The sequence below is a fragment of the Amblyomma maculatum genome, chromosome 1 (genome assembly GCF_055883805.1).
Source record: "Amblyomma maculatum isolate TAMU_Amacu chromosome 1, ASM5588380v1, whole genome shotgun sequence".
Lineage (NCBI taxonomy): Eukaryota > Metazoa > Arthropoda > Arachnida > Ixodida > Ixodidae > Amblyomma > Amblyomma maculatum.
Window position 1 is genome coordinate 295,175,727 of NC_139344.1, and position 16,989 is coordinate 295,192,715.

General features: G+C 49.2%; 1 protein-coding gene across 1 annotated transcript in view; it reads left to right on the top strand.

The window, feature by feature from the left end:
* The first annotated feature begins 1,258 nt into the window (after positions 1-1,258).
* The window catches only part of ETHR (ecdysis triggering hormone receptor), a 358,242-nt gene continuing 342,511 nt past the window's right edge, over positions 1,259-16,989 (top strand). The window contains exon 1 of the mRNA XM_084591606.1: positions 1,259-1,547. Coding sequence (XP_084447732.1) covers positions 1,259-1,547 — 289 coding nt within the window. The remainder of the gene's footprint in view (positions 1,548-16,989) is intronic.

Sequence of the window (16,989 nt, forward strand, 5' to 3'; positions counted from 1 at the left end):
GTATCAGTGCTATCTTGTGACGTGTGCTACTTGATGAAGATGCAACAAAATGTAGCCGTAATTAAAGCTGCGTTCTCGGTAGTCGAGCGCCTGTGGCTATATCAAATCAGTCTTTATTTCTCATGTATGCGCAAGTACTTGGAAAGGCTTGACTTGCCCTCTCAACCAGTCATTTTAACAGCAGCGTGAATGAATAATACACATTGCAGGAATGACACAAAAAATGCAGCAACGCAACAGAAACGAAATATATAGCTACATATTGCTTTTCAACAGTAGAAATATTCAACTTCATGACATAAAAACGCGTATATGTGTGCTATTAATTAAGCAGTTATTCAAACTGCAATAGGTGCTTGACCAGTAAATAACAAGTATTATCTACAGAATGTGCGACTACAGAGCATTCAAGAAAATAGTGCTGAATGCCACTGTCAAAGATATAACTAGCGCGTTTATTTATCGACTCAATTAAAATTATTCATAAACGTAGCTACAGCATTCAAGCGTATTCATGAATGCAAATTCATCAGTTCACAACTAAACATCAAATGAAACTGTTCAAATACTGTATGATGAAGCGGCTGGATTGTATGACCGTTATTTTCTGCCAATTGGAAGCCAACGAAACAACTGGAAGTTATATGCTACGAGCGCAGCCTGAAAGAAAGGTAGTGAGCGAGGGGGACTCTGGGGCAGGTCGCGTAATGCGGAGGCTAGACGGAGAGGGAAATGGGGTGGTCGAGAGCCTTCTGTGTCGCTCCTCTCAGGACAAGGGACCACGGCTGGGAGACATCTGATTTGCAGCGCACGTATTTGGCATTTCAGTGCATGCCAAATTCGACCCGTTTATTTCCCCACAAGCCTTCAGAATGCAAACAACTTCGGCGTGGCTTCATAAGGTCAGCCGAACATTTTCACAAGTAAAATTCCCAGTTAAAAAAAGGAACCATTCATCTTCAATTGTGCATCTTCAAGGATTGCCTTCACTATAGTACAACCATCATTTTCCTACTGTAATAGTGTCGAGTGCTTAATTTGCCCAAATAACCAGGATTTGAGCGTAACCACCGCACGCGTCGCAGCGCCCGAATCAATGCGGAACTCCACGGGTGCTGACACCACTCATCGACGGATGTGCGCGAACGCTCCTAGCGCTTTGCTGGTGCGCTGCTGTCGTCGGTTGCGCCGGGCGACCGCGGGAGGGCGCTGGCACGCCCCAAGCCGTCGGACGGCGGCTGGCATTCCCACCAGTGCCATGCTGAACGCGAGCAGCGAGGCGTGCGGCGCCAATTGCACGCTGGAGTTCCCGCGCTCCATCCAAACTGCCGCCACGCTGGCCATCGGGGTCCTCCTGGCCATGGGAACCGCGGGAAATCTGCTCGTGCCCCTAGTGGTGTGCAGGACTAAGGAACTACGAAACTCCACAAACTTGTTCCTCATCAACCTGAGCGTCTCCGACCTGTTGGTTCTCTTGGTCTGCATGCCCACCGCCCTGGTAGAGCTTCACTCGCAGCCCGAGGTCTGGCTACTTGGAGAGGGAATGTGTAAGTATCCCTTCACGCTCGCTGGGGGCCTAAAGGCAGATCTGACTCTTCTTTCCTGCTTCCATGTGCGCATCTATGTCATGTCGCCCAACCGATGACGAATTCCACTGGCAGGAGTGGCGGCTGAGTCGCATAGCCAGCAATGCGCTGTATATAAAAAATAGGAAATGAATTTTCACAGACATTCGCACATATTACTTTAATGGAATTTCCCAAAACTGCCACTTTTTACTTGGATTTTGCGACTGATAATCATGGATTACAAGTATGAAAGCGTTTGAAAGTATCAATTTAACGACATAACTCAGAATATTGTTTCAGTTGGTTTCGTGTGTGCGCGTATATTTTGCATCCTTGAAACATGTTTGTGTTCTACTTTCATGAAGACGAAAACTGTGAGGAGCTGTCATGGCGGCATAGCCATACGTGACCAACCAAGGGCATAGTTTCCAGGCTTCGATTCTTTTGTATTGTGTCATAGATTACGTAAATGATCACATTCGCAACACTCCGCTCCTGGCGAGTCTGTCCCTTAGCCCCTGTCCGGTCTGTCCCTGTCTTCTCCAGCTTAGCCTGCTCGAGAAGAGAGATAGAGAGAGAGAAGGCAGAGAGGTTAACCAGGAAAGCTTCCGGTTTGCTACCCTGCACTGGGGAAGGGGAAGGAGGAGTTTAAAGGAGAAAGATGGAAGAGAATGATAGGAAAGGTAAGGCGCTGACTGTACAGCTACTGATATGACAGCGTTGAGCTCTGGACGTAATAAGTTGTTCACTAAGCGCTAAGCGGGGGCCGTATTCCACAAACTTTTATTTTTCATTTTGAATATATTTGTTCTCCTGGCATTGGTCATTGTTGTTGGGTGAAGAAGCCAACGAAGCCACGGCTTCCAAGCACTCACGGGAAGCGACCGGACCATTGGCTCATTGGTGACCGCACCTCAGCAATGGCTCCATGGCGTAGCCAAGTTGGGACTTACGACAAGTGGCGATGGCGATACGACCCGCAATTTCGGGATTTTTGTAACTGGCCGCATTCCTATGAACCGCAGTCATGTGGACGTCCGGCCAAATAAAGTGGGAAATTGAAGCGTATGAAGTACGGCCACATAGATATAGCAGGTGCTCTTTGAGTCTGGGAGAATTAAACTTTTTATTAGAAACTCTTAGGCATAACGAGTGATTATATTTCTAATGAGCCTTTTCTCACGATCAATGTAATTAAAAAAAAAACATCCGCGAAGCTGTTTCGGTCTTGCTTTTGTGAAACGGGCCAGTTTGTTTGAAAACTGTGCTTAGGTTTGGTGAATAGCCACGTTTCCTGTGCGGTAGCTTGCGGCTGGCCATACATTATATGAAACCGCTCGCATGTGATGCGCCAAAAGAAAGTGATGATATAGGAAGAGAATACAACGCATATAGAATGATCCCGTATGAAATGATCCAGAACAAAATGTCCGTTTTATGCTGCATGGGAAACAAGCGGAAGGGATATATAAATGAAATCGCCCTTTACAACGTGGGTTCCCAAAATTAGTTTATGCAGTATGGGGAACAAGCGGAGGGGATATAGAAATAAAATTGCCCTTTGCAACGTGGGTTCACCAACTTAGTTATTTTGAAAATAACTGAGTGACGAAGAGTACTTGAGTCATTTTAACAAAGTTGCAGTAACTTTTCGTTGCATTTATACAAGCCGCAGCATCTAAGCAGAGTACTCGTACTGCGGTAGAATTTATACTTGGACAACTTCAACGTGTTAAAGGATTTTGTGAGGTCAGTTTAACCTTGGATTTGTTCTGTTCACTGCCACCTTTATTTTCTTCGTTGCTCATGGCGAAATTCACACTACCTGTTGTGACCCCACGCTTCCCAGGGAAGCGGGCTCCACTGTGAAGGCTTGCTTGGCGGCGACTTGTGCGTGCCACAAATGGGCTTCGTGAAGGTTGCTCTGATGGAAATGTTACCCAAAATTTAGTACGCTCTAGCTGTTATAGCAGATTCTGTTAAAGCTGAAACGCGCTTCACGTGAAATATGTGTGAACAAAGCAAAGTCAGTAACACTATATGTCTGTTGAAACGAGCGTTGTCTATAGACGCTCGACGGCCGCAGTTATCTACCCAGTTTGAACAGGGTGCTGCCGAACACGCCAGGTCTAAGGACTGGAGGTGGGCGTTCCTGGGAGCCCTGTGGATTGCCATAACTAGGCTTCACCGCTTTAACTGCGGCGCTGCTTCGGGGTTAGATGTTACCTGTGGAGTTTTGAAATAATCATAAAAGCGGCAATTCTTTGTGAGAATCGAAAATGAACAGGGATTCCCGTATACTGGCAGCAGCAGTGCTTGCGAAAACTTGAATAATTTTTGCGAATTTTTTTGAATTCATGAAGCTTGGGGTTAAATGCCATGATACAGTGAAACCATGGAACCCTATTACGCGATTGAATCTTTTCATAACCAAGCGAGAAATGCTCGCTGCTCTTGAAACAAAGCATTTTTCTTATTTCACATAATTGCACGAAGCTTAAAAAAACAAGCATGTAGGGGTCGATGCATACTTATCTCAGCTGAAATGTCTCTTTGATGTATTAGCATCCATAGAAAACTCGCACACATGTAGTTCACATCCTCAAACATTTGATTATTATAGTAATGCCTCTGTTTATCGAGAAGATAAAGAAGATGGAGGCGTAAGTCTTTGCGTTCTAGAGAATAGCGTTTGCGAACGGTCAATAGAATTCACTGCCATCTGTGACGATTTTTAACCTGTGGTCATTCTGCATAAAACCTCTTAATGTTCCTCATGGTGCACTCATTACTTTTTTCAAGTACATTGATGCGTTATCAGAGTTAAGAAATACTGAACTGCTGAATGGTTGTTTAAAGTAGACCTCCTACCATGAAGCTTAAACTGGATCGGGTAGAACCTATGTTAACAAATGGTTGTAGGAACCTTATCAAGCAGCCCACCTGAAAAACAACAATAACAGAATGGTTAATCGACTTTTGAATTACAAGCTTCACATTAGCGTTTCCATACTCGTTCCTCAGTTCAGGAAGTAGTGGCCATCTTTAAATATTTGCGATCTTATCGCTGTATGCTTGCATTTAGCTCTCAACTCTTACCTAATGGCTAATAACATCTGTTTGTCTGGTTACAATATGACAAGGTCAAACTGAGCAGACGCTTATGCGGTGACAAATCCTTAGAAACGGTATAATGTTTATTTCTAAAATTGTTAAATACAAAAAGGCGCGGATATAATGGCTAACCGTGATCTCTATTGACGTATAGTCATTTAATATATAGATATATATATATATATATATATATATATATATATATATATATATATATATATATATATATATATATTGCCACCTAGCGTTGCCAGGTGGCGCTTGACTGAGGTGTGAAAGGAGGACGAAGTTGAAGAGGACGACAAAGTGTCGCTTGCACGTTTGCGTCTGTGCTGCTGTGTTCTTGTGTCTGGGCTACCCCCTGCTATCATTGGTATCCTTAGTCAGCGTGTACGTGACATTCTGGTGGAGCTGCTGGGTAAAACGATCGCCTATGCAAGAATCTCCATCTACAAGACGTCGCGCCAGCCCTGTACCATTGGACACCCCGTGCATCGCTCCAGTCGACGGTTCCAGGGACTGTCTCCGGAGTTTCAGCCATCACCCGCCGCCATGACATCTCGTGCTCCTGCTCAGCAGGCGACGGGCGTCCCACCGGCCTGTAACTACACCTTGCAGGCCCCTCGGGTACCGAAGTCATTCCATGGGGACCTCTTTGAGGATGTGGAGGACTGGTTCCTTCAGTTTGAACGTGTCGCTGCATTCAACCAGTGGGACGATGCTGCCAAACTAAGGAACGTCTACTTCAGCCTTGAGGACGGCGCCCGTATCTGGTTCGAGAACCGAGAGCAAGCATTAACTTCGTGGCGGGAATTCCGTCGTCAACTGCTCGAGGCTTACACTAGCGTAGATCGTCGCGAGCATGCAGAACGTGCCATTCACTCTCGCATCCAAAGGCCGAATGAGAGTGTCCAAGCATACGTCGAGGACATGACGCGCCTCTTCAGGCGAGCCGATCCCGCCATGTCCGAGGACAAAAAGGTCAGGCACTTGATGCAGGGTTTGAAAGAGCAGTTGTTCGCAGGCCTTGTGCGAAACCCACCGTCGACTGTAAACGGATTCCTTGCGGAGGCCACCACAATGGAAAAGGTGCTACACCAACATGCCGTGGCTTATGACCGACCTTTTCATACAAGCACAATCGCGGAATCATTTGCATCTTCAGAGCGGCATCCTGATGCATTGCGCGAACTGATTCGCAGCGTCGTGCGCGAAGAACTAAGCAAGTTCTGGAGCCCTCTGCAGCAATCGCCAACTTCCGTTTCTGCTATAGTGCGGGAGGAGGTGCGGCAGGCACTCAAGAGCCCTCTTTCGCCTGTAGTTCCGAGCCCGCCATTGCTGTCGGGGACCGACAATCGTCCCACATATGCGGAAGTTCTGCAGAGTCAGGCTCCTCCTTCACCACCGCCCATTCTCGCATCACCTACAGTTCCGCTGCCCTCGGTGCAGCCAGTGCAGAACTTCGACAATCGTCTGCTGCCCCGACGCAAAGCCGACATTTGGCGCACGCCTGACCGCCGTCCGCTTTGCTTCCACTGCGGTGAACCAGGACATCTCTACCGGGATTGTCCGTATCGACGCCTCGGTCTCCACGGCTTCCGCATCGACTCGCCTCCTCCCCGGTTTGGTCAACGACCCCGAGTTATTGAGGAGTACCTGGCGGACCAGCGTTCTTCATCTCGTTCGCAGCGTCAGCCCCGCTCCCCTTCGCCAAGGCGGTCCTCCTCGTTCACTCACGGTTCCTCGCGAGAGGACCAAGGCCGCTCGTCTAGCCCTGGTCGGGAAAACTGAAAACAGCGACCTTCGGGGGCGAGGCCGCTGGTAGTCGCTGCGTTGAAGACCTCCCGTCGTCGCCGCTTCGATCCGACCGCGAGCTGCTGGTACCGTCACCTAGGGAAGCAAAAAGCGTTTCTCTGGACATTCCGGTTATTTTAGACGGTCGCACTACGGTCAATGCATTAGTGGACACCGGTGCCGATTATTCAATTTTGAGTGGTCGCATGGCGACTGTTTTGAGGAAGGTGCTCACTGCTTGGTCAGGTGTGTACCTTCGAATCGCCGGTGGTCATATAGTTACTCCAAAGGGGATGTGCACGGCTCGCATTCAGATTAACGGGCGTACGTTCGTCGTTAGTTGCGTTGTTTTAAGTGACTGCTCCCGTGACCTTATCCTCGGCATTGACTTTCTGCGGGAGTACGGAGCAGTTATCGACTTGCGAAATAGACTCGTCACGTTTTCGATGGGACAATCTACCGAACAAGATAGTAGCAGTCCTTGCAATACCGCACTTCGTGTTTCCGCTGAGAGCGTCTCGCTGCCGCCGCGAAGCAGTGCTCTTGTGGAAGTTACCTGTGACGATTTCCGTACCGGTGATGCTGTAGCGGAGGCGAACCATACACTCCTGCTTGCTCATGGCATTTGCGCTCCCCGAAGTTTATTGTCGTTTCACAATGGCCGGGCTGCACTCCTTGTCACAAATTTTTCTAATGAGCACCGACACTTGTTCCCGGGGACTGCTATCGCTTTTGCTGACCATGTTGCGCACGATCCGGTCTGTTTTGCATCTACGGCAGTAGAAACTAACGAGCCACCTCTTAACAACATCGACATTAACTGTCACTTGTCAAAGGAGAAACGGCGGGCTTTAGGGCAACTGCTGCTAGACTTCAAGCACTGCTTTGCTTCTTCCTCGAAGGTTCGTCAAACGCCCATCACACAACATCGCATCATTACTTATGACGACGCTCGCCCAATACGACAGCAGCCTTATCGTGTGTCTGCCAAAGAACGAGAAGTGATCCAGACGCAGGTTCAGGAGATGCTGGATGATGGTGTTGTGCAGCCTTCACAAAGTCCGTGGTCTTCACCAGTAGTCCTTGTCAAAAAGAAAGACGGCACTCTTCGATTTTGCGTCGACTATCGGAAATTGAATAATGTGACAAAGAAAGATGTATACCCGTTGCCGCGCATCGATGACTCACTGGACAGATTGCGACGTGCGAAGTATTTTTCATCTATTGATTTAAAAAGCGGCTATTGGCAAATCGAAGTAGACGAAAGAGACAGAGAAAAAACCGCATTTGTCACTCCAGATGGCCTATATGAATTCAAAGTACTCCCATTTGGATTGTGCTCTGCCCCAGCTACATTCCAAAGGATGATGGACACCGTCCTCACTGGCCTCAAGTGGCAGATCTGTCTTGTGTACTTGGACGATGTAGTTGTTTTTTCCGAAACATTTGATCAACACCTCGAACGCCTTCGAGCTGTCCTGGAAGCCCTCCATTCTGCTGATCTCACGCTGAAGCCCCAGAAATGCCACTTCGGGTATACAGAACTCAAGTTCCTCGGCCATGTTGTAAGCGCTGATGGGGTGCGCCCGGATCCCGATAAGACTGCTGCCGTCGCACGATTTCCCGTTCCAGCTAATAAAAAGGCTGTTCAGCGCTTCCTCGGCCTGTGCGCATATTATCGGCGTTTCATTGCGGACTTTTCTCAGATCGCAGAACCTCTGACGCGCCTTACAAGGAAGGACACCTCATTTGTGTGGAACTCTGAGCAGCAGATGGCCTTCTCTTTGCTTCGTGAGCGCCTTCAAACATCCCCTGTTCTGGCGCACTTCGATGAAGCGGCTGACACTGAGGTACACACTGACGCCAGTAGTATCGGTCTTGGCGCGGTCCTTGTTCAGCATCAGGACGGGTTTGAGCGAGTAATAGCCTATGCTAGCCGCACTCTCTCTCGTGCCGAAATGAACTATTCCACCTCAGAAAAGGAATGCCTGGCGGTCGTATGGGCTACTATGAAGTTTCGTCCCTATCTTTACGGCCGGCCATTTAAAGTCGTCACCGACCATCATTGTTTGTGCTGGCTGGCAAATCTGTGAGACCCATCTGGACGACTTGCACGCTGGAGTTTACGGCTTCAGGAGTTTGACATAACCATTGCTTACAAGTCCGGCCGCAAACACGAAGACGCCGACACGCTGTCACGAGCACCCGTTGACACTGGCGATACTACAGCCGATGACAATAGCGGTTTTCTAGGAGCCCTCAGCGCATCTGAGCTCAGGGATCGACAAAGAGCTGATCCAGACATCCTTCCACTCATCGATTATCTGGAAGGGCGTGATACGACCCTGCCTCGACACCTATCTCGGCACCTTGGTTCCTTCTGCATACGGCAAGGCGTCTTGTATAAAAGAAACTCCCAGGGCCAAGACAGAACTTACCTTCTGGTAGTGCCATGCGAGTTCCGTGAGGATATTCTCCTTGCTTGCCATGATGAACCGACGTCTGGTCATTTGGGTTGCTCACGGACTCTTGCTCGAGTGCGCAACATGTATTACTGGCCAGGACTCTCCGCAGCTGTGAAACGCTATGTACGAAGCTGTCGCGAATGCCAGCGCCGTAAAACACCGCCCCAGAGGCCTGCCGGATTTCTCAAGCCCGTTAAAGTACCCCGCATTCCGTTCGACCAAATTGGAATGGATCTCCTTGGCCCTTTCCCTTTGTCGCAGGCCGGAAACAAATGGATAGTAGTCGCTACTGACTACCTGACTCGATACGCTGAGACAAAGGCAATCCCTCATGCCACAGCTTCCGAAGTAGCAGAGTTTTTCATGCACAACATAGTCTTGCGGCATGGCGCCCCTTCCTACGTCATTACCGACAGAGGGACAGCTTTCACTTTACAGCTGATCGACCGCATATTTGAGCTGAGTTGCACGACCCATCGCAAAACCACAGCGTACCATCCACAAAGCAATGGCCTTACAGAAAGATTGAATAAGACGATTGCGGACATGTTGGCAATGTACGTCGATGTGCAGCACAAGACCTGGGACGAGGTGCTGCCGTACGTCACATTTGCGTATAATACAGCCTTACAAGAGACAACGCGCTTCACACCATTTCGACTTGTTTACGGACGCGAAGTTCAGAGCATGCTAGATTCCATGCTCCCGTGCCCAGATGATGACCAGCTATCCTCAGATGCCCAGAAATATGCCATCCGCTCTGAGGAAGCCCGCCAGCTCGCCCGTGTGCACATTGGGCAGCAGCACACCACTGACGCGCACCGTTACAACCTCCGGCACCGCCAGGTTGACTACAAGCCTGGAGACCAAGTCTGGGTATGGACACCAGTTCGCCGTCCAGGCTTGTCAGAGAAACTCCTTTCCCGCTACTTCGGGCCGTACAAAGTGTTGCGCCGTGTGAGTGACCTCAGTTATGAAGTTATCCCAGACGGTGCCACACAACCAAAACGTCGAAAGCACAGCTCGGACATTGTGCACATTGTGCGACTGAAGCCGTACTGCCACCGATAGCGTATGGCCACCCGCTGTGACCACTCTCTTAATTTTGCACACCATTTTTACCAGCCCTTCTCATTTTTTTTCGGAGGGAGGGGGTAATGCCACCTAGCGTTGCCAGGTGGCGCTTGACTGAGGTGTGAAAGGAGGACGAAGTTGAAGAGGACGACAAAGTGTCGCTTGCACGTTTGCGTCTGTGCTGTGTTCTTGTGTCTGGGCTACCCCCTGCTATCATTGGTATCCTTAGTCACCGTGTACGTGACAATATATATATATATATATATATATATATATATATATATATATATATATATATATATATATATATATATATATATATATATTGTCACGTCATTACGCGCAGAGACACTACTGCAGCAGACTTCGGTTCAACAGGGCAACGGCACAGGGCAGCGCAACAGCAGCGGAATCAGTACGCGTGTCAGTCTTCTTCTTCTCCCTCGTTCCACACCAGCAGCGTCGTCTTCGTCGAAGCAATCGCGCTTCTTCAGGCGATACACTGCCTCCGAAAGAAGCATCGTCCCGATGCTAAGCGAAAAAAAAGGAAAGCACACGCATACTGTCTGCACGTGCTTCTTTACGATGAAGATGCAAAGGGCTCCTCTAGGGTCACACGTAATACGGATTTAGCCGGTCCACATGCATAACTTCAGGACGTGAGGAAAGGCATGCTGATGGTAGGCTTCTTCTGGGAAGCACCTCGTGATTGATGTCACCGACGCGACGAACAGCCGTGTACGTTGCAAAGTAGCGCTTCGTAAGTTTTTCTGACAGGCCTCGACGGCGAACCAGTGTCCAAACCCAGCCATTAGCCTCCGGAGGTTGTAGAGATGAGTGTCACTACGTTGTATGTAGAGTCGAGCCACCTCCGCGCGTTCGCAAACTAGTCGAGCATAATCGGCGACGCCGTCAGGCGGCTCGTGCATTGTAGTGACCTTTGGAATGGTGACATACGTGTTGAATCCTGGACTGCAGTATTATAAGCGAACACCTCGTCCCAATTCCGATTGGCGGTGTCCGTACAAGGCGATCATATCGGTTATCGTTTTGTTCAGCCTCTCCGTCAGCCCATTGGATTGGCATGATACGCAGTAGTTCGACATTGGTTGCTACAGCTTAGACGCAGGATCTCTTGTAGAAGTTGGGCCAGAAATTCGGTAGCCTGGTCAGTGATAAAAACTGCCGGTGCGCCATGCCGCAAGACAATACACTCGATGAAAAATTTGACTACCTTCACAGCCGTTACAGACGGAACTGCGTGGGAAGCAGTCAGCTTCATGATGCTTTCGGCCGGATTTATATACGATAGTGACGTCGTACTTTTGCAGTCGAAGGCTCTATCAAACAAGCCGCCCCGCGGTATGCTTGAGGTTCCCAACCAACATAATAAGGGGGAGGGTCGGTGACCACTCTAAGATGGCGGCTATGCAGATAAGGCCAGAACTTGGTTGTTTGCTCAGATAACAGCGAGGCACTCTTTTTTTTGTAGTTGAGTAATAACACTCTGCCTTGGAATGGACTTGGCTAGCATACGCCGTCCTGTGACTGCACAAGTACTGCGCCCAGTCGTTTGTTGCTGGTGTCTGTATGGAGTGAAGTTTCGGCAGCTTGATCGAAGTGGCCTAGTTTAGGTGGTGTTTGAAGGGCTTGATTTAGCCGGCTGAACGCTGAGGATTGCTTCTCGTTCCATTCAAAGCCGACACTCTATTTTGTGAAGATTCACCGACATCTCTATGAAGTTGTGGACAAAACGTCTGAAGTAGGCGCACAAACCAAGTAACCTTCTCACACTCTTTTTGTCCGCGGCCGTGGGAACCACGCTACGTCTGCTGCTTTCTTAGGATCTGGCTTCACGCCCGCGTGGATGACGATATGCCCAAGAAACTTTCACTCGCTGTACGCGGACCGGCATTTTGAAGGGCCTCCCGTATAGCCTGGAGAACCGATTCGAGGCGCACAGGATGGTCCGCAAATGCGCTGGAAAATATAACATCAATTAAATACACAAGACGGGTCTGCTACTTCAGTCCGGCGAACACAGTGTTCATGAGTCGTTGGAATGTTGCAGGGGCAGTACATAAGCCAAACGGCATCACCTTTGATATTGAAAAGTTGATATTGAAAAGGGTAATAGGAGAACAATACATTTATTTTTTTATGTCATAGATGTAAATATGCTGTGCTGTTTTCTTTCATTCTTTTATATTTTCTGGATTTCATGCTGCATTCATTTTTTGATGGTATTCACTGCCCTTGTTGATGTTTCATGTTGTGCAGTTATATTGAGTTTTTCCGCAGACTGAATTATGTAGGTTAGGAAAGACGATGCTTGTAACTCTTGTTTGAAATCACAGTGTGAATTTTGGATGCACCGATACTGTAATAATTAACACCTCGCTATTGCCATGTAATGGGGCCCGAGCGCCGTCAAGTCAGTTAACGTTCACTTTGTGTCTCGGGTCCCTCATTCCTTCTTGAAATGAAAATAAACTTCAAACTTTAAACTCATAAAGACCGTCCGGTGTTATAAACACGTTTTTCCTCCGGTCGCGCTCATCCACTTCAATCTGCCAGCGTCCACTCTTCAAATCGATCGACAAAATAGTGAGGGTGACGGAGCCGATCGAGGGTGTCGTTGATTCGGGGCACAAGTTATACATTCTTCTCTGTCACTTTATTGAGTCGTCAGTAATCTAGGTAGAACGGAAGTGACCCGGCCGTCTATTTTTTTTATGACCGGCACCACAGGTGCAGCCCAAGGACTGTTGGAAGGCTGGATGACGTCGACGTTTAGCATTTCAGGCACTTGCTCCTGTATGATTTTTCTTTCTTTCAAGGAAACAGCATATGGCGGCAGGCGAATCAGAAGCGGTGCGCCAGCGACCATAATTTTGCGTTTTGCGACGGGCGTATAGCGAACTCTGGATGTCGTTGCTAAACAATCATTGTAGGGATGTAAAAGTTGGAGAAGATCGCGCGTACGGGACAACTCAAGATTTTTATTTAGGTTTAGTTTCAAGGCCTGTTTTTTTGTGGTGCGGATGACAAGTCTTGCTCAGGAAACGCAACAGCCTCGTGAACGTCACTTATTTAGGCTATAGCTATCCTTTTCGTCAGGTGTTGCGGCTGATTCCTAAAGTTGGTCATGATGACGTTGGCCCGCCTTCGTTAACGTTTCCTATCCCTCTCGCAAGCCGATTCCCTTCGTAAGCAGCATTTCAATGTTCCTTCCATAACATCTTCGCCCTGCTCTAACAGGCAGAAAGACTGTCGACAAATTCAATGTTCGGAGTCTACTCGAAGCACAGCTCGGTTTGCTGCATGAGGTCTTGGCGATACAGAGCGTGTCCGGAGTGCTCTGGCCACGTCGATGATACTCGCGAAGAAAGTCCACTCCAAAGTACCAGCTACGCGGGGCTCGTCTTACTTTGAATATCGATCCTGGCGGTGAATTTAGGGTCCTCATATTGGAGGGCCATCCCTTGGGTTAGTCACTCATCAAAATTCTCCGATAAATACCGAATCATCAGCACCGGTGTCAACGAGCGCGGCAACATCGTGACCATCGATTACTATCTTAAAGAGACTATGAAATAGGTAGAAAGGTCACTGATAAATGTTTTGAGTGTGTAGAACGAATGCTTCTGAGCGTTCCCGCAAAGTACAATTGCTTGGAACAAAGGCAGCGATTTACTAGTAATTTTTAAAACAAATTCGCGGGCTGCTCGGTTCTCGCGTGGCGGTGAGATTTGGAACTATTCTGCTCGTGAGTACCTACGTCACAACTACCGAGAGTGACAGGCCACGACAGGCTGACGACCACTACGTCACGGACACACTTTCGGTAGCTGCGAAAGTCGTCTGCTCGAGTTCTGCATGTACTGCATGCGTGAACCCCTGAGCTTTGCGCGGTTTTACCCGAGAGGGTGGTGGTGTCTGAATGAAAGTGCGCGCCGGAGTACGAAAAGAACACGACCCGGTCCGATTCAACACCGATTGTACACTTCCGCTTCATATTGGAATCATTTTGTAGCGGTAAAAACACGGACACAAAGAACACGAAACACAAGGGACACCCGCTAGTGTTTCGTGTTCTTTGTGTCCGTGTTTTTACCGCTACAAAATGATTCCAACAAGAAATTACCAACTAGCCCAACTTGACGTTTTAACGAAGTTCCGCTTCATATTTCAGGGGCAGCACATCGTCGTCAACCTTCGTGTCAACCAACGGCGCAGCAACAGCATACTCTCGTCTTTTCAGCATCGCCATGTTGATAATTAAATAGAACGTGCGTCAAAAAAGGTCTGCCTTCAGCTCAAATTCGCACCGGTTAAGTGCAGCACCAGATGCCGCCAGGCCACCGCAGATGTCCGCGAGCGCTGCGGCCAACGGCACACCGGTCGTGAGTTGCTCCCTGGTCGTCGCTAGGCCTTGGTTGTTTGTAATCGAAGCCCGGACGGACGGCGTTTTGGAATCGGCCCTTTCGCTGCCTCTCTAGCGTAGCCGCTAGCGTGCTCCTATGCGCGATTCTTGCGTGTAGCTGCGGAAATCGGTGACAACCGGCGCTGCCGAACTGCATGTGCCGAGCTGCTTTGCTGATGTTTTGCGCCGTCGATTCTGGCTATGAAGATGCGTACACTAGAGATAAAACACGCGTGCATGTTACGCATTGGAACTTCCTGAACGATGTGCGAAAGGACTCAAAAAAGAAACAGTACACTATCCTTTTTCTTAATCTCAATTCTTAAAATTCGCGGACGAATAATTCGTGCTCACCTGTAATCCGATATCCAAACTTTGTAGCGATGAGTCCGTGCTCTGCCGATGAGACGTTTACATTCTATTCGTTATGCACCACAAGAGATGTCTCTCGCCTACCATCATGAAATCGCACCTGGCTAAAAACGACAACGACATATTTTCACGCGTACACCTCGCACGCTCATCTGCCAGCATTCATGCAGAGTCGTTGCTATCGCGTCCACTCCGCGAGGAGACCGGCCGCCGTTGGTCAAACCGCAGAAGACGCTACCAAAGCTAATGACATCGGAGAGAAGACAAGGGTATTGTAGAAAGCCGTATTCGGCAGGAGTGCACGTTAATTTACGCTGAATGAGACAGGGGTATAAAGGGAAGTGCGCCTCCGCGGTGGCCGCTGGTGTCTGTGGACAGCAGCTTGCCCACCTGCAGGCATGCGCTCGCGAATGCCCGAGTCGTTAGGGACACTACTGAAGCAGAGACCTCGGGTCAACAGGGCAACTGCAGAGGGCAGCGCAACAGCAGCGGAACAGCATGCGTGCCAGCATATATATATATATATATATATATATATATATATATATATATATATATATATATATATATATATATATATTGTAAGAGAGATGCCTGACCTGTGAAAAAGCTGAAAGAAGAGGAAACCAGAGACGTCGCGCGCCGAAGTTGATGTTGTGAAGACGACAAAGCGTACGAAGCTCGGGCTGTCGCTGTGAACGCCGACGTTCGTAGCTGCTACGAAAAGGTAAGTAAATTGCTGTGCAAATCATCTGAACCGTTTCATTACACTTGGTGGAGGCGTCGCCTGTTCCTAACATGGAGCTCCGCAGTCGCACCTTGCCCGGCTCTACCATCATGACAGACGCCACGATTCAGTCTGGCTCGCTTGTTTCCCGTGCTATCATCTGTTCGGGACCAGTGCGGCAGAGCAACCGACCCATATTCACCGGCATGGACGACACCGACGTAGAGGACTGGCTGACTTCATACGAGCGTGTGAGTGCTTACAATAAGTGGGTGACCAAATTAAGCTCACCAACGTCCTCTTCTATTTAAGTGATGTCGCCAGCTTGTGGTCCCCGAAACCCCGAAATCGATATCTCAACCTGGGCAACACTCAAAACTAGTCTCATGGAGGTTTTCGTCCGCCCTGCTGTTCGGAAACTTCGCACCGAACAACGTTTGGGTTCACCTATCCAGCAGAAAGGTGAAAAGTTTACGAGTTACATTGAGGATGTTGTCGACCTGTGGAAACGTCTTGATCCATCTATGACTGAAGCGCAGAAGATCAAGCATGTCCTCAAAGGAATTGAAGTGGGCGCATTCCACATGCTGGTCGCCAACCCCCCCCCCCCCCCCCCCCCCAAACCGTTTCTGACGTCATTTCTTTGTGCCAGAGTTATGACAAGCTCCGCAAACAGCGTCCCATGACGCGCCGTGCCATTTCCCCGGATGAAGCACTATCGACACTGGACCTTCCTGGTGCTCCTCAGGATCACCCAACGCTTCTCCAACAAATAAAACAGTTTGTGCGGGAAGAGGTGGCTCGACAGTTGTCCCTGGTTACCTTCCGGCCCGATTCCTCATCTCCGTCGCCTCCTCTAAAGTGTGCCATCCAGGAAGAAGTTGCCGAGATCCTGGCAAGTACCAACTCACCCTCTAGGGTGGCCGCTCCGGTGACGTACGCTGAAATCGCAAGCCGCCGACCGCTTTCACCCGAACCTCCAACGTACGCGCCCCAAAACCTCGTCTCAAATCGCCGGCTGCCCGTGCATCCAGTGTCACCTACGAGGTCTGCTCGACCTCGCACCGGTCCCCGCAATCCGAATCCACTAGATAACCGCCCGATATGCTACGTCTGCGGTGTAGTTGGACACTTGGCACGGTGGTGCCGTGCACGTGTATTTCGTTTTTATGACGACGTACCTTTTTCCAAGTCCGGTCGTCCGCCTTCGCATCAATCTCCGATTCATATGCCCACCGGTCGCCATCTCCCCGCCGTCGGTCCCGCTCTCCTATGACCCGCCGGTCACCACCCCTTCAGTTCCGGAGGCAAGTACTGCGCCCTCGGTAACTGTGTCAAGCCCTGTAAACATTATTGCGGTTTTCGTCGAAGGCGTTGCTGTTGATGCGCTTGTTGACACTGGTGTTGTGGTGTCCGTGATTAGTTGCAACCTGTGCCGCAAACTTAGAA